We start from the raw sequence: 27,087 nt of genomic DNA on the forward strand, positions 1-27,087 counted from the left end.
TCTGGCTCTGTACTTATTTTTTTATTTAGTTCTCTAGTAAGAACAAGTTACAGCTGAAATCTGTCTCTTGTAGTAGTGGCTTAGACTATTAGACTTGTATGTCTGTGTCTCAGTGCTGCCTCTTCCCTGAGAAACAGCAGAGGCCACACAGAGTACAACAGCATTTAATGGTCAGAAAGTTGTATAATATTACAGTCAGCCACAGAAACTGTTGGGAGGAAAGGACCCAATCCTCCCCCAGGCAAAGCAGTATTAGAAGATGTGAGCCAGCATAAACTGGGCCCATGTCCTCATCCCTGGGCCTGAGGGGAGACCACGTTTAATGCGCCCCAGCTATCACTCTGTGTTCATCAAGGGAGGGGTGTGAACCCCACATGCAAGAACCCTTGCCTCCAGTGCCAAATGGGATAGGGCTGTGAGTTACAATGAAGGGAAAACCCTATATAAGTTGTTAACAGTGTTCAGAAAGGCATGGGTTACCCCTGTTTTCCACCTCCCAAAGGTGCTCACTTTCCTAGCTTCTTCATCCGCTCATCAATGCTGGCAAAGTTCCCCTCAACTGTGGCCAGGTTTTCACGCATGGTTGTCTGTACCTACAAAGGGGTAGAAATGTTTTCATCTGTCAGGTCGAGCCTACGAGGGAAAGGACCATCTAGAAGAGATTCCCTTAAAAGAGGGCCTGGTGGGGAGGGTGGGGAAAACAGATGTTTGTTGGCAGCAGTTTCCAAACTCTGGAATACCCTGGACCTAGCTCAGGAACTGTCCAACTTCCAGTCCTCATCCTGACTAGAGAACTGTTCACCTATATCAGTTTTTGTTTTTGTGACACTGGGGCCTCCTGCTTGCTAGGCAGGTGTTCTACCACTCCAGCCCATTTTGCATCACTTTATTTTCAAGGTAGGGTCTTTATGACTGGCCTGCGATCCTCTTACGCTTCCCCTTGTCACAGGTGACAGGTATGCCCCACTGTGCCCAGCCATTATACTTCCCAGAAGCTGGAATAACATGGACATGCTACCCTATGTAGAGTTTTTGGTTACGATGGCACCTTGTGAGCTTTTTGTCCAGACTGGCCTGGAACCAAGATCTGAACTCCACTTCCTGAGGAGCTATGATTACAGGCTTGGGCCATCATGCTCAGCTATTGGTTTTAGTGTTTGTCTCTTGACTTTCAACGTACCTCCCAACACCAAGAACAGTGCCTCATTCAGAAACTGAGCACTTGCTATATGCAGGGCATTGCTGAAGGAATGAAGCATAGGTTCAGAAAGGAAGTAGGAGAAGCATGTTAGGCCCTGGAGCTCCTGCTTTCAAAAATCCCAATTTTGTGCTCAGAAGCACCTGGATGAGAACCCCAGGGAGGGTAAAGCCATACAGAGATGAGAGGAAAAATGCTTTTGAGGAAAATCATGTGCACCAAGGCTCAAAATTTCTCCTAATCCTTTTAACAGGGAGTTTAGATGAAGATGGAAGATGGTGACACTAAAGGTCCTATAACTATAGAAAAACAGTATGGGAATTCAAACTAAGCCCCTACTATAATACTGTGCTACATCTCTCCTGTGAGGTGGTGTTAGAGAACCTAGTTTGAAAGTCCTGGGGAAAAGTGATAGCAGAGCAAAAAGAGGCACACACCTGGGTCAAGAGGGTGGTATTATCCTTGAGAGAACTAGCAATCATCTGCTGGGTGGTATCCAAGTGTGTCAGAAGCTGACCAAACTGCATGGCTACAAAAGAAGAAAGGAATGGTTGAGACAAGACTCGAGGGGCGGGAAAAGAACAAAAGGGACCCAGATTTTTGCACTTGATCTTAGCCAAAAGGCTGAAAAGTGATAGGGGCCCACTTTTCAATTCTTGGCCCTCCTGGTAGCTGGCCTCACACCTTGCTCATGAAGCTGCTTGATGGTAACAAGTCTCTGCACCAGCTCAGGAAGGGTGGAGGCAATGGGGCTCCAGCGCTGGATGGTTTCATATAGTTGGTGTACCTGGAAGAACATGACAGGGCCTAATGGGATGGCTGTGGTGGCCAGTCAAGAATTCACTGACTGCTACTTCACTGGGGAAAGGATCAAGAGGGAAGAGGGGGAAACATTGCCTTGACTTTCTGAGCTGACAGAGCTTATGAGCTATTAAGGCCTGAGTATCCAGTGTGTTCTCATGCTTGGTATTACTACTCAGAGGGAAAACCCAAGGAAGCAGAAAAAGTGTGAAGATGGGGAAGTTGTCTTCCTGACCTTGCTTTGTGTATCTGCATCCTCCACAGAGGCTTTATGCTTGGCGATTTCATTCACCTTTCCAAGGACACTCTGAAAACAGATTTAAAAGTTTATAGGACATCCAGGGGTTTCAATGTTCCAAGCTACCCAGAATCCAATTTTCACTCCACTTAATACCTGTAGCCGAGCCTCTACTTGGTCCAAAACTGCAAGGTCCAGAGCGCTCACCTTTGCCTGCAACAGCTCTACAGTTTCCTAAGTGTATGCATTGGGACACGTGTCACCAAAGGGAAAAGATCAGACTAGGAAAAAGCCCTTCATATTTCACTAATGTATAGCTATAGATCCAAAAAGTAATTCTCCAAATAAATCCAATCCCAATAGCCCCTCTGTAATCCAACCACTCCAGTTTCCTTCCACACTCACCATAAGACAGGCTCCCTGTAGACCTGCAGAAAGGGGATTCTGGTAGGAACAGGAGGAAGGAAGTTAGTGGTCTTCCTATCTCCAGATGATTACCATCTTCTCTCCTTTTTTCTTGTTCTAGCTGGACACCCATTGAATGATCCTAGAAACTGACCCCCTTCCTGACTCCTCCCAGGCTTAGGAATTTTGTGGGGTTTAGATTTCAGGATGTAGGATCTGAGGCTCAGACTTAGTACAGGAAAGCACCTGACCTGAGCATCCTGATCACAGCGTACAGTTGCCTCCAGCTCTGTCAGGCGCTTCTCAAGTTCTGCAACCTAGGGTGAGAAAGGAGGTGAGATTTTCCACGTACCTCTGTTGTTACAAGGTGAGGAATAAGATGCTGCTCTTTTCCATTCTACATCCCAGCCACAGGGACTCCTTCCCCTGGAACACATCCCTAGCCACAACCTTAAAATCCCAAATGAGAGAAGATGACAAGGAAAACATGGAGAATGAAACACTAAGAGGAACCCAAAAGACTACAGCACCCTCTCCCCAGGTCTGACTATCCAGATGAAGGCAGCAGAATCTTGAGGTCTTTCCCAAACTCAATCAACATTACATATGTACTACATACATACTTTGGCAGCTTGAGAGAACTTGTCCTGCTCAGGCCGAGAATGTAGTTCATAAGTGACAAGGTTGCTATCTGAAGGTATTCCACTGGCAGTCTTTCCCCCTGAAATCCCTTTGCTGTTCTTAGTTGCTTCCAGCTGCAGCAGTAGGCGCCTGGGTTAGAAGACCAAATAATTCTATCATAACCCAAAGGATGAGGGCCAGTCACTCCCTCTTTTGTCCCACAGTCCACATCAGAGAAAAGCTAGGCCATCTTTCCCCTTAGTATCACTGGCAGAAGCTTGCTATGTTCCTCCATAGCTCCAGTCAGCAATGATTTTCTAATAAGCAGAGCACCTACTTAGCAAGAGCTCCATCAGGGTCAGTGAGATTGATCGCAGCATCTGGTCCCAGCAGCTTTTCCAGGTGGGAAGCAACCAGCTGTTGCTTCAGGGCTGTCAGCTGTTTAGCCAGCACCACCGGGGTCAGCTTCTCCTCAGTGGCGGACTCCTTCACTGTTGTCTTGACAGTGGACAGTGAGGGTGGCAAAAATGAATCAAGGAAAAAAGGAAAGGACTGATACCTTTAAAGGACAGTTGTGGCTGGAAGTTACTGCAATCGTTCTTAGCACTGTAGACTGCCCATCTAGTACCCCTAAAGATAGAAGAGCATGCATTCCCAAACTCTGGAAACCTCAGTGCCTTTATCCACTGGCTTAAGGAATCATTCTCTTCCTGCTGGGAGCAAATCTGCTACATAAAAACCACAGCAGAGATAGAGAGGAGAGTGTATGTAGAGTTACCTTAATTTTCTCAACTTCAGTTGTCAGCTCTTGGACTTCATGTAGCAGTCGTTGGTACTTTTGCTGAGGTGTCTCCTTCACTCCCAGACCTTCTCCAAGCTAGAGAGCAAGAAGTACAAAAGGTGATGGAACATTTCCAATCACAGGTAGCCTCAAGATTTTTTTCCCCCTCAACCCTAGGCTTAACTCTTAAATTACTATATCTAACATCCTAGTACAGAAGAAATGAAGAAGGCCAGTGGCACAAAAACTCCAGAACAAACAGCAGAGAAGAGTGACTGGAAAGGGCAGAATGTTGTCAAATGTGTCTTGCTGGGCTCTGCAGGAAACTAAACGAGAGAAACTGAGACTCTGACTAGACCTCTTGCTCTTCTAGCCATACGCCTATTAGACAGCATCAATCACCATCCCATTCCCAGCAAAAGACGCAAAACAAACCATCTCATAATCTCCAGATTCATATCCTGTCCTCTTGGTTTTTCCAATACGATCTGAGAAATCTGCCAAGACAAGAAGATGGCACTGAGGGCTTGATCTAGGTCACAGCAGTCATAGGCTCAAGTGAGGGCTCCACCAAAGCAAAAGTAACTAAGACTTGAGGACAGGAAGCTAGTTTTCATGTATGCATTTCAGGATTACCCTATCCAACTTCCAGCTCAGTCTTACCAAGACCCTTTGTCCCCACTCTCTTGTCCTTGAATTTGTCATAGGCAGCGTTGGGATTGACAATAATGTGCTCCACACTTGTGCTTGTCAGCTCCTCCTGCAGGAATAAGTAGTTCAGGTCAAGGGCAGACTCATTCCTACCCTAGCATTTCCTCTATCCCACAAATCCCCTAAAACGACTAGAAAACTGGGCCCTACTTTTCCAAGGGGAAAGAAGGGCAGCTTCATTCCAAGCTGTCAATGCAGGCTCAACCTAGGAAATAGAAACTTCCTGGTAAATTTGGAGCCTCAGTTGTATAAATATTAACACCCTGATTCAGCTAGGAACAGTGGCAGCATAACCTCCCTCCCCACCCACTCTGTACATAAGCCTCCCCTCCCCCTTCCCAGTTATCTGGCACACACCATGCACTCAGGGCAAGAAATCAACGTGACCTCTCTTAACCTCTCCCTCCCAAAAGAACATCTCCTTGCCAGCTGGGCAAGTCCATTTTAAAGCTGACCTCCCATCCTTGCTGGAGGACAGAAGAAAGGCAGATAGGCCAATAACTCTGTAAGGGTGAACAGTAAAAATTTAAACCTGCATAAGGTAAGATAGGAGCTCTTAGAGCTCCTATCTTAGAGCTGGCAGGGGCCTGACTAGAGCCTAGTTTTCAGGCTGCCATGGGATCAGCCAGTTCAAGGCGTAGGAAAAAAAAAAAAAGGCAAGGGCTCACTGGATCACTTTCTAAGTGACACTTTTTAATAAACATAAACAATAGCTGCTTGTCAGGAGTACCTTGGCAGAGGCCACATGTAAGTCTTGAAATAGAGCACCTCTTCACAGAGAAGCATGATTTGGGCTCTTTTTCCCTGAACTCTTGGCTGAACCCAGGCTGTGTCATAGTAAGAGACACAGAAAAAAAGAGAATAAAAGAGAAGGTACCCTAGAAACTGAAGTAGAGATTCTCTCCTTACTAGACATCAACTTGTTCTTCAGATTCCAATAATTACACCATCACATCCCTCCTCCAACTGTCAGAACCTTTGAGAGCTCCCATTGGGGTACTGAAGGAAGGGCTAAGAGGGCAAAAAGTGCTGTTCTGTTGAGGGTAACATCTCCCTCCACAGAAGGCAAGATGAGTTTACTCTCTATCCAGGAAAATGGTTCTCAACCCTGGCTGCACATTAGAATTGTTTAAAAATTATTTCTTGAAAAAATCTCTGAGTCTACCTTTTAGGTACTGACTTAAGTGTTCTAGGCTGAGGCCAGCTACAAGACAATTCTAATCAGCACCAGGAAAAACCTCTGCCTGTGTGTGCTATGTGGGAAGCAGGGAAGGGAAATAGGAGAACATGGAGAGGTTCTGTCCTTTTCCTCTACTCTTAGTCAGAGAAGGAATCAAGTGTGGGAGGCAGCCCTAAAGATAAGCAGAGAGAAGGGTAAGGAGAAATTATCAACTTGGATCTCCACCAAGGAGGATTTCAGGAAACTGCTGGGCAGAAAGGCAGGAGCTGTACAGCAAGAAAAAATAAAGGGGCTCAATGTTCCATATGTAAGTCCTGGGGGAAGAGACATTTGTGTTCCAAATGTTTCTTTAACCTCTGAAGTGCTATAGACAGGGTACCAACTGGTTAAATAGCTACAAGGTCTCTAGTCTCCACAAACCGAGAAGGACTCAGGCTCAGGAGAGACAACTACCTTCTCTTTAAATTGACCTTTAAGCATATGCTACCTCTCCCTATGAAAACTCCTTCCAAGGCCAAGGAGATAAATTCCTTTCCATAGCCAGGCTCAAGCCTCTAATACCAGCACCTGTTAAGAAGTAGAAGAATCAGGAATTTGAGGCCAATCTGAACTACAGAATGAGACTTTGTCTAAAAATATAGATAGATAGATAGATAGATAGATAGATAGATAGATAGATAGATAGATAGATAGATAGAATTAGCTTTGTATCCATGGTTCATGCCTATAAGCCTAGCTACTAAGGAGGCTGAGATCAGATCGTGGTCTAAGACCAGCCCAAACATTCCCATGAGTCCCTTTCTCAACTAACAAGTAGCTGAGTTTAGTGATATATACCTATCACCCCAGCTATGTGGGAGTCTGAGATTGAGAGGACCACAGTTCCAGGCCAACCTAGGGAGGGGAATATGAGTCTTCATCTCAGTGAAAGAAGCTGGATGTGGTGGTATACACCTATCATTCCAGCTATGACTGGAAGTACAAAATAGATGGTCCAGGCCCTTATCAGGGTAAGAGTCAAAATCTTAAAATAACCAGTGCAAAAGGGGGGAGGACTGGAGGCATGGCTCAGTGTCAGAGCACCTGCTAAGTAAGGCCCTTAGTTTAAAACCTAGTATTGCTTTCTCCCAAAAATTCCTACTTGTATATCTATTTATTTAGCTACATATTTATTTTGTAGTGCTTGAGACTGAACTCAGAGTCTGTGGTACTTGCTAGGCAAGTGTTCTATCATTTGAGCCATGTCCCCAGTCTAGAAATTCTTTTTGGTCTGGTCATGGGGCCTGAACTCTGGGCCTGGGCGCTGTCCCTCAGCTCTTCAGCTCAAGGCTAGCGCTCTACTGCTTGAGCTGCAGTGCCACTTCTGGCTTTTTTCTTTTTGCTTATGTGGTGCTGAGGAATCGAACCCAGGGCCTCATGCAAGCGCTCTACCACTGAGCCACCTTCCCAGCCCTAGAAATTCTTAAAAAAAAAAAAAATCTTCTTAAAGCCAAGGGCTGGTGGCTCCTGCCTATAATCCTAGCTACTCAGGAGGCTAAGATCTGAGGATTATGGTTTGAGGCCAGCTCAGGCAATTAACCAACAAAAAAGCCAGAATTGGAACTGTGGCTTAAGTGGTAGAGCACTAGCCATAAGCACAAAAGCTCAAGGACAGTACCCAGGCCCTGAATTCAAACCCCAAGACTGGCACAAGAAAAAAAAATCCTCTTAAAAAAGGAATGGGCCATGTGCTAGTGGCTCACGCCTATAATCCTAGCTACTGGGGGGGGGGGGGTGGAAAGAGCCAGGCACTGGTGGCTCAAGCCTGTAATCCTAGCTACGTAGGAGGCTGAGATCTGAGGATAGCGGTTCAAAGCCAGCCCGGGCAAAAATGTCTGTGTTCTGTGAGACTCTTATCTCCAATTAACCACCAGAAAACTGGGAGTGGTGCTGTGGCTCAAGTGGTAGAGCGTAGCCTTGAGCGGAAGAGCTGAGGGACAGCACCCAGGCCCAGAGTTCAAACCCCATGACTGACAAAAAAAAAGGGGAGGGGGGAAGGAGGGGAAGAGAAAGAGAGGAATGTAGGGCTAGATATAGCTTTACTAAAGCCAGAATAAAAAAAATGTAAGGCCTGAATTCAACTCCAGTATTGGAAGGAAAAAACCATCAATTGGGGCTGGAATAGTTCAAGTGGTACAGTGCCTGCTTAGTTAAGTACAAGGCCCTGAGTTATGTCCCAGTATCACCACAAGGTAAGAAAGAAGGAAGGAAGCAAGCAAGGAAGGAAGGAAGGAAGCAAGGGAGGGAGAGAGGGAGGGAGAGAGAGAGGAAGGAAGAGGGGTTGCTCAGTAGTAGAGCACTGGCCTAGCATGCTCAAAACCCTGGGTTTGACCTCTAGAATCACCAAAAAACAACAACAAAAAACACCCTCATTATGGGTGGGTGTTATGCAGATGAGAGCCTACTCTCACGTTCCTAAATAGAAAAAGAGGGAATAAAAAATGGGTCAACACAAAGAAGGTAAGCCTGAGCACCTCTCAACAGTCAGGAATGAACAATATTTTCACTCCACTGTTTCCTGCCGTAGGAGCATGACCTGGCCAGGAGGGCTGCCAATGGTGGCATCCTCTTGGAGCCTTGCTGAGGCTGTGGCCTTGAGGACTCAGGTGAGCAGTCCTCCAGCATCTACTCCAACAGTGTCTCAAAAATCTGAGGCATGGGCTGGGAGATGTGTCATTATAGTGATTTGTGAGATAGGAAAAGGTTGTCAGCTGGGTGCGGGACTGACTAGGAAAATGAAAGATTTAGTAGAGACAGAAGGGTGAGGGGGACAAAAGGGAGGGACAGAGAAACAACTGCCCATCACAGTACACCCCATTACAAAGCAGATGAAAGGTCAGGCTTCTTACCAGCTCCTTGTGGGTTCCCCAGAGGTGAGAGAGTCAAGAGTTAAAAGGAAAGGGAGTGGGGAAATGGGGATGAGGGAGGGGAAAAAAAAGACAAAATTGTTATTAGCATATTGTCACATGCACTACATGACAGTCTTCAAACACACTGCACCACAGGGTCCCAGGGGAGCCTAGTAAAATTTAGGGGCCAAGAAATTTTAGCGGGGGCCATCAGATGCTCCAAGAGAAAAACTATGAGACCCTTTCCTTTCTGGTGGTGAGGATGTCATGAAGCTTTGCCATTAGCAAAAGCAATTTAGGATCACCTAAGAACTAGGAGTTAGATGTTACAAGCTGGTGGCATGGAACAGGAAAGTGCACTGAGAGAAGGCTAAGGGGGGAGGGAAGCTGTAGAAATGGCAGAATATGAAGCACATGATGTGGAGATTCTGAGAACCTGTAGCTGATCAAGGATTCATAATCCTCAACGGAGTTTCCCTTACTAGTTATGATCTAAACCTTCCTATTTCTAGGTTTACCTAGTGAAAACTTGGGTACTTAAGATGGCAAAATGAAGTCACTAGGAAGATCCTCCTATGAATAGTCTCATATGACTTTGGTTAGGCCGAATAAGACATGTCAGGTACTAATGGTGAGCTTGGATAAAGTACCAAATTGCAGCCTTACTCTTTATTTCCTGCTACTAGAAGAGAGGGAGGAAAAAATCTGGTCTCTCAAGTAGTCTGGGGTGTTTGTACCCACCCTAAGTAGTTAGTAACTCACTCTGGAGCTCTAAGTGAGGCAAAATGATTCTGCCATAATGCACTAGCACAAAGAGCCCAGGGTTCCAGCCTAAGTACAAAATATTTCTTCAATCCCCCAAGATCCACACAAGCTGGAGGACAGACATGGGAAAAAGTGAGAGTATTTCAGAGGCCTTATTTTAATCCATGTCAGAGTTAAGGCTCTTATAATCAGGCAAGATATTACTACATTTCCAGAAACTCTGCTGATGGAGATGGGAGGGTCAAGGACTGAGGATGCATGTGACAACCCATGGTGGAGAAAAGACTAGTGCTTCCTACTTTGAAATTTTAGCTAGATACTCCTGACCATCAACTTTTCCATTTCCTGGCCAATCTCAGGATCCAGTTTAGCGAAGGCTTCTTTTTTAGCCCAGAGTAAGGTGGCTCTCCAGGTCCTGTGGTCTAGCCTAGGATCTCTCTGATACAATGAGCATAAGCACTCATGGGTGCATGCATGCAAACACACAAGAGAAGCACAGGTACAATTCTTCAACTGGTCTCCCTAAGCTAAAACTAACATGGTAGAAACTCAAGGAAATAGTAGGACAATGGACATAAACTCAAGTTCAAACCAATAGGAATGGGCAAAATGGAAAGGTCAAAAAAAGGAAAAAGAAAGTACTATATTAGTTTGCAAATAGTATATACCACTTCCAGGTGCGTCCTGAGTGGACTGAGGAAGGATGATGAGATTTGAAGCATAACTCCTGTACTATAGAGGAGTAATAGCAACCATGGAGGCATATCACTGTTCCTGTCTGGAAGATTCCAAGTATACTGATCCCAAGTACCAGTTTACATGACACCTGACTCCCATTCCCTCATTAAAGGGTTCCAAGACTCCCCAGGGCTATTTGTCTAAGTGGTTGAGCCTCAGAAGTCAAGACCTGAGTTTCTAAATAAGACAGGGAAGGTGGCCACTGTCTTCTCTGAGCCCACTCAGGCTCCACACCAACACTGCAGCCAAGGGACTTCAGAACCATGATGACAAAGAAGATGGAGAGAGCTGTAAAATAAAACTGTCCAGGATGGATCAACATAATGCTGATCATTTATCCATTTCTAAAGGAGGAGTTCAGAAACAAACTAATAAAAGCACAAATAACACAACTTATTTTAAAATTGTACAGAGAACAACTCCTTACCCTCCTCCCTTTTACTTTTCTCTAAAGGCTTAGCATGAGAGTACCAAAATGAACTTGTTTCCAGGGATAATACAACTAAAAAGAGGACTTGTTTTCTGCCTCTTTGTTCTCTGTCTAAAACAGTTCAAATCCAGTCCACAAAAATCTCTTTAAATTTTAGTCCCCTTTCCAAATCTAGCCCCTAAATGCCTCATGTTTAAGAGCATTCATACCCTCCATGTTTCTAGGTCCCTCCTCTATTGGACAGTTTTACTCTGCAGACCTCACAAGAGGAAGAGACAATGATTTGTGAGTCATAGTAGTGTTTCTAAATCTTGATTAATGATCTTTAAATGTAAGGCCAGCAGGCCAGCAGTGACCCAGCTAGGGATTCATTGGAATTTAAAACGATTAGCTACAACACTGCACAGTGGGCTGAGCATTGCATGCAAAATGGAAGATGAACAAAAACATGCAGAGAAGAAGCATTGAATGGTCTTACTTGTGCAAACTAGTGTCCAGGCAAGGTGGTGAGGAGGGAGGATGGGGAAGCATTAGGAAAAACTCGTGTAAGTTCAAGAGTGCCAACAGTCAATGAACACAATCAAGCATACACTACGGCATTCTACATTGTAAGGAAGAGAACGTATCTTTTCTCCTCTCAGGCTGAGGGGGTATCTTTGTCAGGGCCCCACCAAACTATGGCTTAGGAAATTTCTGCCTTTTACACAGCATTGGGAATAGCTATGCTATACAGGAAGACTAAGTCCTGTTTTTAGTGAGGTTTTATTTACTGCTCTTGCCAAAGCAGCTCAAAAGCCATGAGCAGAATGGCTCACTGACCCAACGCAGGCTGTGGACCCAGGGGAGGACACTCCATTTGGAAATTAGCTTTCTCAACAAGACATTTTAAGAGAACACTCTAAAATGACTATCGCCCTAATCAACATGGGAGGGTCTGAAATGCAGAGATCTTCCTAGATTGAAAAAAGCTGCTAGCCTGTGTATCTGACCCAGTCCTGTTTTAAAATAGTCTTCTTCTTGTTCATCTGTTTGGGGTACTTTTTTTTGGTGGGGGAGTATTGGGGTTTGAACTGGGAGGCTTTGTGCTCATTAGGCAGGCACTATACCACTTGAGTCATACCTCCAGCCCCTTTTGCTTTATTTTTTTCACATAGGGTCTCACTTTTGCTTGGGCCAGCCTCATATCATAATCCTCCTGCTTGTCTGGGATCACAAACATACATTATTTCACCCAGCTCCTTCATTATGATGGAGTATAACTAACTTTTTTGCCCAAGCTGATCTTAAACCTTCTAATCTATACCTCCAAAGTAACTAGGATTACAGGTGTGCACTACCACCCAAACCCTAAAAACTTTAAAAGGATAGGAGGGAAACTAGATCATCTATAGTAAAATGAAATAATTCACAGGATACTTTCCTGCCCTATCCTTCCCATTATGGGAATCATAAGACTTTTATATTTCAGTTAAACTAGCAATTAAGATCTCTGAGGGACACTAAAGGTTATTACTTCCTTTAGTATCATTTTTTTTTTACACACAGTGGAAAAATCAAAGGAAGGAGGCTAATGGTCCTACTTGACATTTCTTTAAATTATCAATCTAGAGCCCTCTACAAGTTGTGAAAGACTAATTCACTATCCAGCCTGGAATTTTTTTTCATTTTTGTGCATGTTTTTTTTTTTTTTTTGGTTGTGGGGCCTGAACTCTGGGCCTGTACGCTGTTCCTCAGCTCTTCAGCTCAAGGCTAGCACTCTACCACTTGAGCCACAGTGCCATTTCCAGCTTTTCCTGCTTATGTGGTGCTGAGGAATGGAACCCAGGGCCTCATGCAGGCAAGGCAAGCACTCTACCACTGAGCCACCTTCCCAGCCCAGTCTGTGCACGTATTATTTATTTAACAAAAAGCTAATAAAATTACCAGGGCACTGGTGGCTCATGCCTGTAATCCTAGATCATGATTCAAAGCTAGCCCGGGTAGGAAAGTCCATGAGACTCTTATTTCCAATAATCACTCAGAAAACCAGAAGTGGTGCTGTGGCTTACACGGTAGAGCGCTCGCCTTGAGCTGAAGAGCTCAGGGAGAATGCCCAGGCCAGAGTTCAAGCCTCACAACTGAAAAAAAAAAAAAAAACCTAATAAAATTAAAGTTGAAAATATTCTGGAGACTAAGAAAGCTGTTGCCAAGCTTTAAGATAAGGCTCAAAACTTCATAGTTCAGCTACTAGAGTGGTGGCACACACTGTCACTTATAATAGGACTTGGGTAGTAGGTGAGGAAAAAAGCTCCCGGGGACAATCCAGGCCTCATGGACACAGTGTTTCTGTGTTGGCGAAGCATACAGCTCACTGCTCCTCAAGCTGCATATTTACATCAGTATTAAGAGCAGCAGCAGAACCATTAATCAGCTGACTTCCTGAAAGCTACCTTCCTGAGGCCCAGAGGGACAGAGACATTAGCTGATGTCAGGAAACATCTCAGCCCTCAGGATTTCTGAGGCAGCTGAAGGTCTCCCAACCCCATTCATTGCTCCCTATGGACAACCAGCTGAGCCTCAGTGATGGGGGCAAGTCAACTCCCTCTGCATTTACCATCCAGTTCCCACGTACTTTTACACTGGTATCCTGAACAAGACGCTACAGGGAACGCTCAGGGTGTCCTCTCCCCATCAGTCGCCCTACTAGTTGCTACTAAAAAGGGTAGCTCAGGCTCAGTGGGGGAAAACAGCTAATCAAAGCTATATATTCAGATTCTTCGGGGTCTACAATGGACACCTTTTTATTCAGAACTATCTCACTACCTTAATAGTAGTAGAAAGCTCAAGTGAGAGCCATTTTGGTTTGAAAAGGTAACTGCTGTGATACTATCCATTTGGATTTGTCAGTGACAAAGGGATAGAGTTCTTTTTTTTTTTTTTTTGGGTCCGGTCGTGGGGCCTGAACTCTGGGCCTGGGCGCTGTCCCTCAGCTCTTCTGCTCAAGGCTAGCGCTCTACCACTTGAGCCACAGCGCCACTTCCGGCTTTTTTCTTTTTGCTTATGTGGTGCTGAAGAATCGAACCCAGGGCCTCGAGCATGCAAGGCAAGTGCTCTACCACTGAGCCACCTTCCCAGCCCAAAGGGACAGAGTTCTATTCATTATCTCCCTCCTGAAGGCTTGTTATTTTATAAGCAGAGGCTGTGGTGTGAGCTGACCAGTCTCTGAACTGTGGTAATACAGATAATACAAGGAATATATACCTTATATACTCCTACCTCATGAGAACAGAGGCAGCTAAGATAACTCTTGGAGTGACAGGTGAGTACTCAGGTCCTTGGGCAATGATAGCATCTTCGTTATCTCCATATACTCAAGCTTGGAGGACAGACTAACATGCCAGCAAGTACAGAAGCCACAAGGAACACACCACTGAGAAGGCACAGGGGAAGTGTTCCCCACAATGTAAGAAGCACTTCCACATGGGGAATCAAAAAAGGAATAAGTGAGTACACCAAGCCATACGTTACAAAAGCCAGCAGCCAACATTCCTTAGAACTGACCAGCCCCACAGACATGGCCACAGGACTTACAGCCACACTTACTAGGCCTGCATACTAAGAATGTTCCCATGACTTCTGATCACACTTTCACTGAGATCTCACAGCATCAAAGCGACCCCAGCCTAGCTGTATTTAGAAATAAGAAAACTAAACACAGCACATAAGAGATACTGAAAGACCTTTGACTATAATGGCACTTTCATTTTTTCACTCTTTTCTTACTTACATTACCTGTATATATCCTTTCTCTTCCCTGTTTCCTAAATGTAGCCTAATCCTCTCATTATTCTGGGGCTCCTTGAGAACAAGAACATCTCTTTTTTGTACTAGACAAAAATTGAGGACAGAATGAACCTACTCAAAATAGCTAATGCTTCTCATGGTTAAAATATGTCCAAAATATGGACATAAAATATGGCTAAAAATAGGGCAGGGGCATGGCTCAAGTGGTGAAGTTGACTGCCTAGCAAGCATTAGGCCCTGAGTTCAAATCTCAGTACTGAAAGAAAAACTCAGGCTGGGTGTTTGACTCAAATAGCAGAACCCCTGCCTAGCAAGCACAAAGCTCTAAGTTCAAACACAATACCAGCACTACAAAAAGAACAAGTCCACAGAGAATTCCTTCCTGGATCTGAAAGTGCTAACATCATCTCTCCTGTGCTGATATGAAAACTTCATGTTTGTCTTCATATTTGGTTTAATCTGACTAGGACCCTTATCTTTCTAAAGTCTCCAAATCATTTTCATACTTGTTGCCTAATGGATATTAAACAGTCATATGACTTAGTATCTCCTTCCATATTTCCAAATTTAGTTTCTGGTAGGATACTAATGAACATGTATTGAGTAAAAATACTATATAAAATGGGGGGCCTATTTTTTTGTGGGGGGGATCTGGTTGTGGGGCCTGAACTCTGGGCCTGGGCGCTGTCCCTCAGCTCAAGGTTAGTGCTCTACCGCTTGAGCCACAGCGCCACTGCCAGCTTTTTTCTTTTTGCTTATATGTGCTGAGGAGAAGGCCTATTTTTTAAGCAAAGGTATTAGTGTTGTTTTATGATTCAATGCCATGGATTAGAACCCAGGGGCCTAAACCATTACCCCCAGATTAAATTTTTTGAGCTGTTTCATTTTACTTAAAAGGTCCAAGAATCAGGGCTTTGCAAACAAGTCTTATTGTTATGATTCCACTGACCTGACTTTCCTGGCATTGCTCATTGTGGCTGCAAGCCCAGCAGGGCCTTTACAAGCTCTGCAATCTATATACCACCCAGGCTGAGGCTGCCATACCCACTTATTGCTGTGGCTCTCTGGAATAGGGAACCATCTATCAGGGGGAAGGGAGGGAGGTCAGAGTCCAGAGGCATCCTGAGGCAGCACATAGTCTTACCGCATCAAACTCTGCTTGATCATCCTCAGGTAGGTCGCTGGTTTCATAAACATCTGGCTCGTTCCTGGCCTGCAGGTAGAATCAGTGAGCACCCAACCTTACTACCTAGCATGCACCCAGACCCCTTACCCCACTCTACTTGCAGAAGCTAACAGAAAAGCCAGGCTGTGATGCCACGACTCTGATCCTTCTTCTCCACCCGCCCTGAGAACAGCGGGTCACCTCCCATGTCTCAGTGGGGTGGGGATGACAGCAGGTACAAACTGAGACCTGATGGTAAAAGGTGAGTGTGAAAACAAAAATGTTACGCTAAACCTGGAAGGGGTGCTTCTTGGTAATAATCTTGTCAGAAGTAGGTGACTCCTCAAATTATGCCCTGTAACCACTCCCCTGGTTCAAGGGTTGAGAGTGACTCAGGACCTTAGTTCCCAAGGTCCTGGGCCCCAACCCCCACCTGAGAATGCAGCCAAGCAGCACAAAAGCAGTATAGGATCAACTTCTGCAAGGGGCTGGGCGGGGGGAGACGGGCAGACACGGGCTCCCCTAAAGGACACAGTTCCCCATCTGGCACAAGGATTCTGCAACAGTAACCTCTTCCTTGGCAGGATGAAGGCCATCACTAAGTGGCCTGGTATGTCTAGGGCAGGGATGGGAAGCCCCGGTGGGGAGATGTGGGACTGCAGGGGCGGTGTTGTCACGGATGGCAGAAACATTCGGGCACAAGTGGCAAGCATCCGGAGACCATTGATTTCTAGGCCCTGAAACCGGCGACTGCCGGAAAGGGGGCCTGGTGCACGGTCCCACGGCCCGGCCCGGCCCGGCCCAGTCGGGTCAGAGGAGTCCGGAAGGTGCAGCCGCCGGTTGGAGAAGAGCGGCGGGAACCCGCGGGGCGGAGGAGGGGCTGCAGGCAGGAGAGGTCGTGGGTTGGTTTCTGTTGGGGGTCCTTGGGAGGTCGGGGGCGAGGCCCTGGGGAGCCAGGGCCGGCCCTGTACTCACAATGCCGGGAAGGTCGGCGTATTTAGGGTCCGCCATGGCGGCGGCGAGGCGGGGCTGGGGGACCGGGGCCTCGGTGGAGCCGGGGCTGGTGGAATCGGGCAGGGGAGAGGATGGGTCCGGGTCCCCAGCTAAAGCGGCGGCAAAGGGAGCGGCGGAGGAGCAGGAAGTCTCGCGACAGGAGTAGCACAGCAGAGGGGGATAAAGCAAAACTCGCGAGAACAGCTGCCTACCACACCCCTGGAGAAGCTAGGATTGGTGAGAGCGAGGCCTGGGAATGAGGTAATGGCGAGGAAACGCTGCCTAGGATTGTGGGATTCGTAGTCCTGGTCCTCTGGAGCTTGGGCGGGGAACGCCAATAACGCACTTTAAGGAGCTATTCCTGTTTTGGATTTCCAGGGGTTGATTAGATAAAACTGCACAGCTAGTTACAGCCAGGGCTTCAGAAACAGTAACAGTAGGATTTAGTATATGGAATGGAAAAGTGAAGCTGTCTTGTCAAGTTAGGGGTGTCATAAATTACTGGACACCTGAATAAATGAAAAGTGAAGCTGTCTTGTCAAGTTAGGGGGTGTCATAAATTACTGGACACCTAACTAAATTCAAATTTAAAGCTAACAATAACAGCTGTTTTTTGGCTTTAATTGTTGTTGTTGTTGTTTGCTTTTGTAGAATCATGTCCGGTACCACACATGGAGCATACTAACCCATAAAAGAATTCTTCCTTAGTGTATACTATTTTAGTATTTTTGTTTATTTTCAAAGTGGAAAATACTACCTTAAGTTCTTAAAAGGAAAAGTAGCATTTCTGCACTTTTCATCAATTTACTAACAGTACCCACACTCAAATTTCATGGTTCAATAAAATTAACAGGCCATTTTAAGGGATATAGTATAGTCACCATTTTATTTTACCAGGTAAGTATATTAGAAATAGGAAATCTACTGTGTACTATTGCCATTATTACTTGGCAGAAAAGTAAAAAAGACATAGCCTCAGAACAAAAGAAAGTTTACTGATAATAAATGCAGCTTAATGGAAAAACTCACTACATTGTTCTTTTAGGGGTGTGTATGTCTGACTGGAGAGTCTGTATGGTTTGACATTTTCAAACTCCTTCACTAAGGAAACCACCTTGGAGCCTCTGGGAGCTGAATGTTGGGATATTTCCTGAATGTGCAATATGCTGCAACCCTTAGAAATAGTGCCAAACCAAATGACTGGAGAGTTTCTGAGATTAGAACTCATTGTTTTTCTCCTGGCTTCTCCACAAGCCTCTACCTCAATCTCCATCATCCTACTGCCTTTGTGTCTAATTTTTTCTGCTGTATTCTTTCCTTAAGTTCCATGAAAATTCAATGTGTGTTAGATAAGTAGGCACAATAAGGGAAGTCTGCTCAGATGACTTCTGACTAGTTAGATCTTGTTTGACCAAGTCATCACCTTTCATCCTTGTCCCATAGAGTCTAAGTAACCTCAAACACTTAGCAGACAATTTCTGGTTCTGGACAGAACCTGAATCCCCTCTTCTCTCCTCCCATCACCTGCCCCTCCCCTTGGCCAAAAGCATCAATTCCTGCAGTCCAATGGCTCTGTTGGCCAGCAGAGAACTGTGATGTGGAGAAAAATCAATTTGGCCAGTTTCTCGGAGGTTCTGTCCAGGGGCTGCAGTAGAAGTCTGACCCAAGGGGAGGAAGGACAATTCTTTATCCTGGGCTTGGCTTATTTATTTTATTTTATGCCAGTGAAGTGGGAGAAGCAGAGAAGAAAGGCATGAAAAAGGATCTGGGGTGTTGGGATTCTATTCGAGGATAACTGAGAAAGGAAACATCCTCACTTACATGCCAGAGCCTGCCTGAGACCTAAATGCAGGTGGCTTGTCCTAGAGGCCTACCAAATAGTCTCTGGCCTTACCACCTCTATCATCTTTCCTCCCTCGCTGCTTTTGGACTCCCTTTCTCTTGAAGAAATTACTCCTGCCAGTTTCCACCCTAGCCCCAAATGAAGCAAAAATGAGAACCCGATCTACTTTTCAATGTTGAGTAATGTCTAGAATGGGGGTTTGTCTGCCCTCAAATTGGAGACCTGGTTTGTAAGGACTGAGAGGCACCTTTGGAGGTTCAAGAAGAAGGAAGTAGACAGAACCTCTGATACTCCTTCCTGACAATGGAACCTGGTCACTATTTATAGGGGTACGGGCAGTTGCCATTGGAGGCAGATTGGGTCTTCTGAAAGTGTGGGGTGGGCTGGTGGAGAGGGAATGAGAAGTGTGCCCCCAATTTGGAGAGAAGATTGTGATGGGGGCGTGGGATGTCCTGGAATAAGTGAAGGGAATGGCCCTGTTGACCCTCTTCCCCAGGCAGGCAGCATACCCTTGGCACAGCCATCTAGGAGGTGGAGTCTGCGATGAGGTGTGGGGGTGGGATGCTGTGAACGTGTTGGGTGGTGAAAGGGCGAGAACAAGGTTATGTCGGAGCGTTAGGGGTGGGAGAAGGAGAGGAAAGGGAGGCTAAACCCCACCTTTCGGTGGTCGAGGTCCGGCGGATCGCCCCCACCCTGCGAAGGAAGCCCCGCCCCCGCTGCTCCGTCGCGCCCCGCCCAGGCCCGCAGCGCGGCTGCAGCGCGAGGGGCGGAGAGGCAGAGCGCGGAGAGGACCAGACGCCCAGGTCTCCCGCATCTCGGTGCCGCAGGAGACCCGACCGCACGCCCAGGCCCTGCTGCCTCCCGCGTCTTCCCGGGCGTCCCCGCTGCTTCCTTGGCCTCAGCAACCCAACACCGATCCTCTACCTCGGCCTCAGTCGAGCGCTCTCTTCCCCGGAGCATACCCTACCCCCTGCCGCCGGAGAAGTCCAGCCCCGTGCCGGCGACCACCATGGCGGAGACCAACAACGAATGCAGCATCAAGGTGCTCTGCCGATTTCGGCCTCTAAACCAGGCCGAGATTCTGCGTGGGGACAAGTTCATCCCCATTTTCCAAGGGGATGACAGCGTCGTTATTGGGGTGAGTGCCGCCCTGGGAAGGAATTGGAGGTGTGGGGGGGCGGATGGGCTACATCCTCATCCCCCGCAGAGACTTAGCCCTGCTTGTGTCACTCTGCGCCCCCTCCCCGTTGCTCATCGTTCATCCTCTTCGCCGCAGCCCTACCTCTCCCCTGCATCAGGATGGCTGGGTGTGGCCTGGCCAGGCCAGCAGCCAAGTCTTTGCAGAGCGGGAAGGGGTTCTTTCCTCGCAGTCGGGGACCCCAGCACCTCTTTTGAAGCTCTCTGCAGCGTCACCACCCAATAGAGCCAGTCCCGTGTTTTTCTGTGTTTTCTTCCCTCCCCCTCCCCTAGAGAAAACACATTTCCCTATTGTTATTGGCACAGATCTCTTTCCCCATCCACCCTGGAAGGGAGGGCAAGGCTGATGGATGAGCTAGATGGGCGGTGGGCCATGCAGGGTCTCTACGGAGGTATAAATGGGAGTGGGCTCTAGGATAGAGTAAGCTCTCCAGAGTCCCCTGAAGTAGTTATAGCCTGGTCTTTGGCTGGGGGAGGGGAGGTTAACAGGTCTGATGAAATGTTTTTTTTGGGGGGGGGGATACATTGATGCCACACCCAGTTTGGGGGAGAGCCTCCAAACAGCCTCTAGAATCTGCCTTCCCATCCCAAGTACAGTAGGAAGAGGATTTTAGACTTTCCAGCCCCACTTCTCAAGAACAAATACCCAAACCCTGAGATAGTGATACATACTTGCTTATTCATCCTTTCTCTTGATGATTCAATAAAAATTAAGCAGGCTACCTCTACCTCATCATTGCAGCCTCTATCCCTGCAGAGCTTAAAAATTAATGTTTACTGTGTTCTTGTTACTCTATAAGTAGTACTCAATCCTCAAAACACCACTGAGGTGGTATTGATAGTTCCATTTTGCAGACGAGGAGCTTGAGACCAAAGAAGTTGAATGACTTTCTCAAGGTCATGCTAGGATCCATAGAGCTGTTCAGTTCACAAATCTCAACCCAAGTCTCTGACTCCAAAGCTTATACCTTTTCCTTTATATCACATTGTCTCCCAGGGGTTCTGTTCTAGGGAAAAATTACCTTTGGGCCATATGTTCTGTGATGGTCCAAAAGGAATTTCTAGGTCTTACCCACTTTCCTAGGTTGGGAGAGATCCTCAGGCTATGTAGAAGGTGAAAGGAACTGGGGTCAAATCCCATCAGGCTTGGGGGATGCTGAGCCAGAAAACTGGGCAATTTGAGAAGAAAAGGCTATATATGAGGGAAGTCTTCAAGGTCAGGGGTAATTATGTATCTTTTGTCCACTGTGCTGGTATAAGGCAGCTGGAAACAGTCTGGTTAAGAGAATGGTGGGGGGGAACTAAGAGGAGCTGGGCCTTCTGTGTCTGTGAGAATGGGACTGTTTGTAAAATGCCTTAAGGAGAGACCCCATTTGCCTCCTTCCTAACCTGTCACTTCTCTTGCCCATACTGAATTCAGATGAGTGGTTTTGTGTGTGTGTGTGTGTGTGTGTGTGTGTGTGTGTGTGTGTATGTGTGTTTGCTTGAATTGCTTTAGGGACCTCAGTCCTTTTAGTTTAGTCTGGCTGGGCTAAAAGAAATTTCTGATCAACCCTAGGGAACCCCTGTCTGGGTAACCTGGACATCAGGCTGTAGCTATGGGAGTAAGAGCTTGAGGTCCCCTTGAGACCCAGGAGGCAGGTGATCATGGAGAGCAGTTCCACAAAGGGCTTCTGCTTTAATAGTAATTTGCTTGTTCTAGAAGGTTTATTTGGTATACATGAATTAACTCCTTTAAGCTCCCTGGGTTAACCTGGTGTATGTGGGAGGTTAGGGGGTGAAGTTGGGATAAGGTGTTGAGTTGTCCATCTGTCCAGTTAGCCAGAAAAGGTAGGGAGATGGAGAGATGAAAAGAAGCCCAGGGTCCCCTGCTAGTTCAGATTCTATTGCAACTCCACAGAATGTCTGTTCTGTCAGTTATGTGCAAGGCTATACCTTTGTCTTAGTATCTTCACTCGCTCAGGCCCTCCTGCCAATCTCTCACTCGAGATAAATGCTTACAGGGGGCCATTTTGTCTCAGACAACATCCTTCCTGGACTTACTATGCATTCTTATATAGCCCAGTGAGGGCTACAAGACATATTATTTTGAAGAGATCCTTGAGGGTCCTAGGTAGGGAATGACATCTCCTACCCCTTTTCATCTTTTTTTTTCTTGTTCTTTTTGGGGCCAGTGTGGGGGATTTGTCTGAGGATCAGTGGTAGAAGCTGCTTCAGGATAACTGGGATGAATGAAGAGGGAAGAGGTAATGGAACAGAGGATAATCTCTCCAGGGCCAACAGCCCACACTCCTTTCTGTGATGGCTCTTCTAATCACCTCCCCCCCCCACTTTTTTTTTTTGCCAGTCATAGGGCTTGAACTCAGGGCCTGGACACTGTCCCTGAGCTTCTTTTGCTCCAGGCTAGCACTCTACCACTTGAGCCAAAGTGCCACTTCCAGTTTTTTTTTTCTGTTTATGTGCTACTAAGGAATCAAACCTAGGGCTCATGCATGCAGGGAAAGCACTCTACCACTAAGGCACATTCCCAGCCCTCCTGATCACCTCTTTAGTCCATGCTCTGGCCTCCAGAGGCCTCTGTGTTCCTAGGCTTCATTCTGCTTGCAGAGGGTCAAACAATAAGCTGGAAACATAGCCCTGTATGCTGTTATCCCCCACTCCTCTGAGGTCTCCCAGAGATTTGAGGGATGTGTATACAGAGTAAGTTAATGGCTTGAAACAGACTAGACGGGTATGTAGGTCACTGTATGTCTTTGGTTGTTTTTTTTTCTCCTTTATACATTTAGAACCAGTGTGATCTTTTTCCCCCTCAACCCATTTGGATGTCTTTCTGCCTTGGATATTCCCAGCTGTATCCCAGTGTGTGCTGTCTGGGCTACTGCATCTGTGGCAGATGTGGGAAGGATGACAGTCACACACACACACACACACACACACACACACACACACACTTCCTCTATCTTTCTCCCTTTTTCTCTTCCTCTCCTTCATTCAAGTGTCCAAAGCTACGTAGCTTCAGGTACCCCAAAAGTTAAGTGGGTTTGTTTTGTTTTGAGGTAACAGGGATGGAACTGGAGAGGCCTTACCAAGACATAAGCCACACCCAAGGTCTTTGTTTTGTCTCACTGAGTGTCCCTGACTGACCTAGAATTCACTATGTAGTCCAGGATGGCCTGTCATTCTCAGTCTTTTTGCTTCCTCCTGCTGGGCTGTGTGCACCACCATGCCTGGCTTTGGGGTCCCTGTGATTTCTGAAGTGAGATGCAGGGCTTTCTTTAACATTGGGGAGACCTCATAAAGGAAATTGGAGAGGAAAGGTAATGTTCATTGTAGCCAGTGTCACTCTAGCATTACCATGGCAACAATCCCCAAGGGTGTTACCATGGAAATCGATCCTGGTGCTTGAAGTTTGGGCTCTACCAAGTTTTGTACTGAGGGATAAACAGTACTTTGGGCCTTACTCTAGGTTCCCTATTACCTTAAATCAACACATGTGGTATAAAACTACACATGGTCCTGGGGTGTGTCCTACACAAATGGACAAGTTGGCAATAAGAAGGCTTGGAATGGGTTAAAGAATCTAGAGCTGAACCATGGAACTGAAGAATAGCCCTTTGGAGAACATTAGGAGGAGCTCTAAGCCTGGGGCTGGGAATGAGCTGTGTCAGGGGCATTTCTGAAAGGTGGAGAGACTCCTGGAATATTTTTGTGGAACCAGTCTTCCAGCCTGACATTGAACTACTAGCCAGCTGTTCCATTACGTGGAGGTAAGAGGTTGAGGGAGGCCCAGAAAGGATGAGAGGGAGAATTGCGTATTTCTGAAAGTAATATTGAGGTTGGAAAAAAGGGAGTGATGAAGGGCATTAGTGATTCCTGGAAATGCTTGGAGAAATGCACAAAAGGGGAGTGGGTGAGGCAGGGAAAGAAAAAGCCATAATAAAAATCTGTCAGAGGGTGGGCTGGGAAGGTGGCTCAGTGGTAGTGCACTTGCCTTGCATGCATGAGGCCCTGGGTTCAATTCCCCAGCACCACATAAGCAAAAAGAAAAAAGCCGGAAGTGGCTCTGTGGCTCAAGTGGTAGAGCGCTAGCCTTGAGCTGAAGAGCTGAGGGACAGCGCCCAGGCCCAGAGTTCAGGCCCCACGACCAGACCCAAAAAAAAAAAAATCTGAAAGAGGGTTGATACTACAGTTCTTTGATCAATTCTGGAATCCAGATTGCTTGGGTGTGAAACTATGCTCTGCCATTTCTCAGCTGTGTGATTGTAGGCAAGCTACCTGAGTTCTCTGAGCTTCATTTCCTCATCTATAAAATGGGGCTAATAATGGTACCTATGCCAGGTGCTGGTGGCTCATGCCTGTAATCCTAGCTACTCAAGAGGCTGAGATCTGAGGATTGCAGTTCAAAACCAGTCCAGACAGGAAAGTCTATGAGACTCTTATGTCCAATTAACCACCAGAAAATCAGAAGTGGCACTGTGGCTCAAGTGGTAGAGAGCTTGCCTTGAACTGAAGAGCTCAGGGACAGCACCTAGGCCTGGAATTCAAACCCTACGACCAACCATCCAAAAAAAAAAAAAAAAAGCACCTACCTCCTAAAGTTATTGTAAGCAATAAATGAGAAAATGTCTATAAATTACTAAGTACAGTGATAGGTATAAAAATAAACTCTTGATAAGTGTTAAATACTAGCTGAGTATGGTGGTACACACCTTGTAGTCTCAGCCCTGGGGAGGCTGAGGCAGGAGCGCTAAGGCCTGAATTACATAATGATACCTGGTGACAAAAAAAGAAAAAGAAAAAAATCTGGGTGGTGTGGGGTGGTACATACCTGTAATCTCAACACTTGGGAGGCTAAGGTAGGAAGACTATGAATTCCAGGCCATCCTGTGCTACATAGGGAGTTCTTGTTTCAAAAGAAAAAAAAAAAGACTAAGTATTGTGTAGCACCTTGCCCTTTTACTAATTGTTTCCTCCAAATATCTTCATCCGGATCTATGTTTATTCACCAAATACTTAGGAATAATCTTGTGGGCCTGGGACTTGTTTGGCCTTGGAGATTTAGAGGGAATTCCCACCTCCAGGGTTCCTGGATCTAAGTGGTGCTCTGCAAAATGTAGAGGAGTCTGGCAGAAGCAGGGGAGTGGGCCATGGAAAAGAGCATTTTCTAGTTATGGGGACACTCCCCCACCTTCTGATAAGGAATCCCTTACAACAACTGATTCAGAGTAATCCTGTATGGTGAGAGGTGTATAGAATGTGACTAGTTAAGAGGTAGAAAGGGCAAAAAAACCAAAACAAAGCCGGGCGCTGGTGCCTCACGCCTGTAATCCTAACTACTCAGGAGGCTGAGATCTGAGGATCTCGGTTCAAAGCCAGCCCAGGCAGGAGAGACCGTGAGACTCCTATCTCCAACAAACCACCAGAAAAAAAAAACTGGAAGTGGCGCTGTAGCTCAAGCGGTAGAGCGCTCGCCTTGAGCTGAAGAGCTGAGGGACAGCGCCCAGGCCCAGAGTTCAAGCCCCACAACTGACAAAAACAAAAAAACAAAAAAAAAAACTATTAGTATACATTTTCATAAAAACAGACACAATTAATTCATCCTGAGAATAATCCCTAGAAAATGAAAATAAATTAGTACTTTAACATGAATAAAAATTTTATGATGAAAGAAGTGGACTTGGAATTTAAGGACCTAAAAAACAGTAAGGAAGTAGATATCAGGTCAGCCCAGAACCCCTGAAACCCTAACACAATGTCACATGGTTTTCCCTGCTCATGTGATTATTACATGCACCCATTTTTAGCTCTTAAATATCTTTTATCCTTTCCAGGTCTGTGAACCCTACCTTTATTTCCTCTGCTTCATTTCATCTTCCCAGCCAAGGCCAAGGAAAAAGGGTTCCTTTCACAGTACTTGGCTTCAGCATTTGGAGAGCGCCCTCCATTTTAATTCACCTACGTGCTTTCTGGAATCCTATAACTGGGACTGTTTTGAGTGAGATTGTGTATGGATGTGGGTGTGTTGGTGTGTTGGTACCCATGTTCCCTGGAGGGAGAAAGGAGCCAGGCTGGCTTGAGGGCTTTATTTAATCCCCTTTGGCTAGAGGCCTGACTTCATGAAGCATGGATGGAGATTCATTGGTGAAAAAGAGATGAGAGTTGTTTTAGTTGTTTCTATTTCTTGACCATTGAAGTACATTACAATTAAAGAATTAAGGTAGAATGCCAGGTGCCAATGGCTCACGCCTGTAATCCTAGCTACTAAGGAGACTGAGATCTGAGGATTGCAGTTCAAAGCCAGCCGGGAAGGAAAGTCCTTGAGACTCTTCTCGCCAATAAACCACCAGCAGTGGTACTGTGGCTCAAGTGGTAGAGTACTTGCCTTGAGCTGAAGAGCTGAGGGACAGCGCCCAGGCCCAGAGTTCAGGCCCCATGACCGGACCAAAAAAAAAAAAAAAAAGAATTAAGGTAGAATTCTCTTTAGGAACATAAATGGATGTAATTATAACACTAGTACATTTTAATTGTTGCCAAAGTTAAAGACAAAGCATGTAGAAAAAACAAAAAGTGACCTAAAATCTTACTACCCTAAAAAAAAGAACTGTTAGTAACATTTCTTTCCAGTGGTATTTTTCCTTATACATTTGCATATATTCACATTAATAAAATTATATCATAAGGTATGATATAAAATTTATTATTAATATTATTATTTTTGGAAGGGTACTTACGCATGCTAGGTACTCAGTCTATCATAGAACTATGGCCTTAGCATCACTAATTATTTTCACGTATTTATTTATTTTATTTTATTTTTTTGGGTCCAGTTGTGGGGCCTGAACTCTAGGCCTGGGTGCTGTCCCTCAGCTCTTCAGCTCAAGGCTAGTGCTCTAACACTTGAGCCACAGCGCCACTTCTGGCTTCTTTCTTTTTGCTTATATGGTGCTGAGGAATCGAACCCAGGGCCTCAGGCTTGCAAGGCAAGCGCTCTACCACTGAGCCCCCTTCCCAGCCCTTATTTATTTATTTGTAGTTACTTAATTTTATTATTTTAATTTTTTTGAAAGTGGAAGTGTGGCCCAAGTAGTAGAGCACCAGCTGTAAGCAGAAAAGCTAAAGGGCAGTGTCCAGGAGGAGTTCTAAATTCCAGTACTGGCACAAAAACTAAAACAAAAAACATTTTTTAGCCATTCTGGGGTTTTAGGGATTGAACTCAAGGTTTTATGCTTTCTAGGTAGGTGTATACCTCTAGCCCTATTTTTATGTTGTTTCTGTTTCTTCTTCTTCCTCCTCCTCTCCTTCCTCCTCCTCTTCCTCTTCCTCCTCCTCCTCCTCCTCCTCCTCCTCCTC

The 27,087-nt window shown here is 45.9% G+C and overlaps 2 protein-coding genes across 4 annotated transcripts in view; one reads left to right on the plus strand and one right to left on the minus strand.

Moving 5' to 3' along the window:
* On the minus strand, window positions 1–16,987 carry Dctn2 (dynactin 2 (p50)). 2 transcript variants are annotated; one of them, XM_013021594.1, is made up of 15 exons: window positions 16,680–16,987; window positions 15,684–15,752; window positions 8,824–8,829; window positions 4,708–4,804; window positions 4,480–4,541; window positions 4,042–4,140; window positions 3,601–3,761; window positions 3,266–3,413; window positions 2,894–2,959; window positions 2,643–2,681; window positions 2,394–2,471; window positions 2,235–2,306; window positions 1,883–1,985; window positions 1,636–1,727; window positions 1–593 (listed from the first exon to the last, which is right to left on the minus strand). In XM_013021594.1, the coding sequence occupies exons 1-15, from the start codon at window positions 16,713–16,715 to the stop codon at window positions 507–509; spliced, it is 1,215 nt and encodes a 404-aa protein (XP_012877048.1). In that variant the 5' UTR covers window positions 16,716–16,987; the 3' UTR covers window positions 1–506. The 2 variants fall into 2 exon arrangements, with proteins under 2 accessions (XP_012877048.1, XP_012877054.1); XM_013021600.1 differs by lacking the exon at window positions 8,824–8,829 and having other exon boundaries at window positions 149–593.
* Window positions 16,988–19,191: 2,204 nt separating this feature from the next.
* The window catches only part of Kif5a (kinesin family member 5A), a 31,614-nt gene continuing 23,718 nt past the window's right edge, over window positions 19,192–27,087 (plus strand). Inside the window, exon 1 of one of the 2 annotated variants that reach the window (XM_013019319.1) lies at window positions 19,192–19,678. In XM_013019319.1, coding sequence (XP_012874773.1) covers window positions 19,550–19,678 — 129 coding nt within the window. In that variant the 5' untranslated portion in view covers window positions 19,192–19,549. The remainder of the gene's footprint in view (window positions 19,679–27,087) is intronic. The other variant, XM_013019327.1, reaches the window with a different exon arrangement.

Source organism: Dipodomys ordii, unplaced genomic scaffold (genome assembly GCF_000151885.1).
Source record: "Dipodomys ordii isolate 6190 unplaced genomic scaffold, Dord_2.0 Scaffold3, whole genome shotgun sequence".
NCBI lineage: Eukaryota > Metazoa > Chordata > Mammalia > Rodentia > Heteromyidae > Dipodomys > Dipodomys ordii.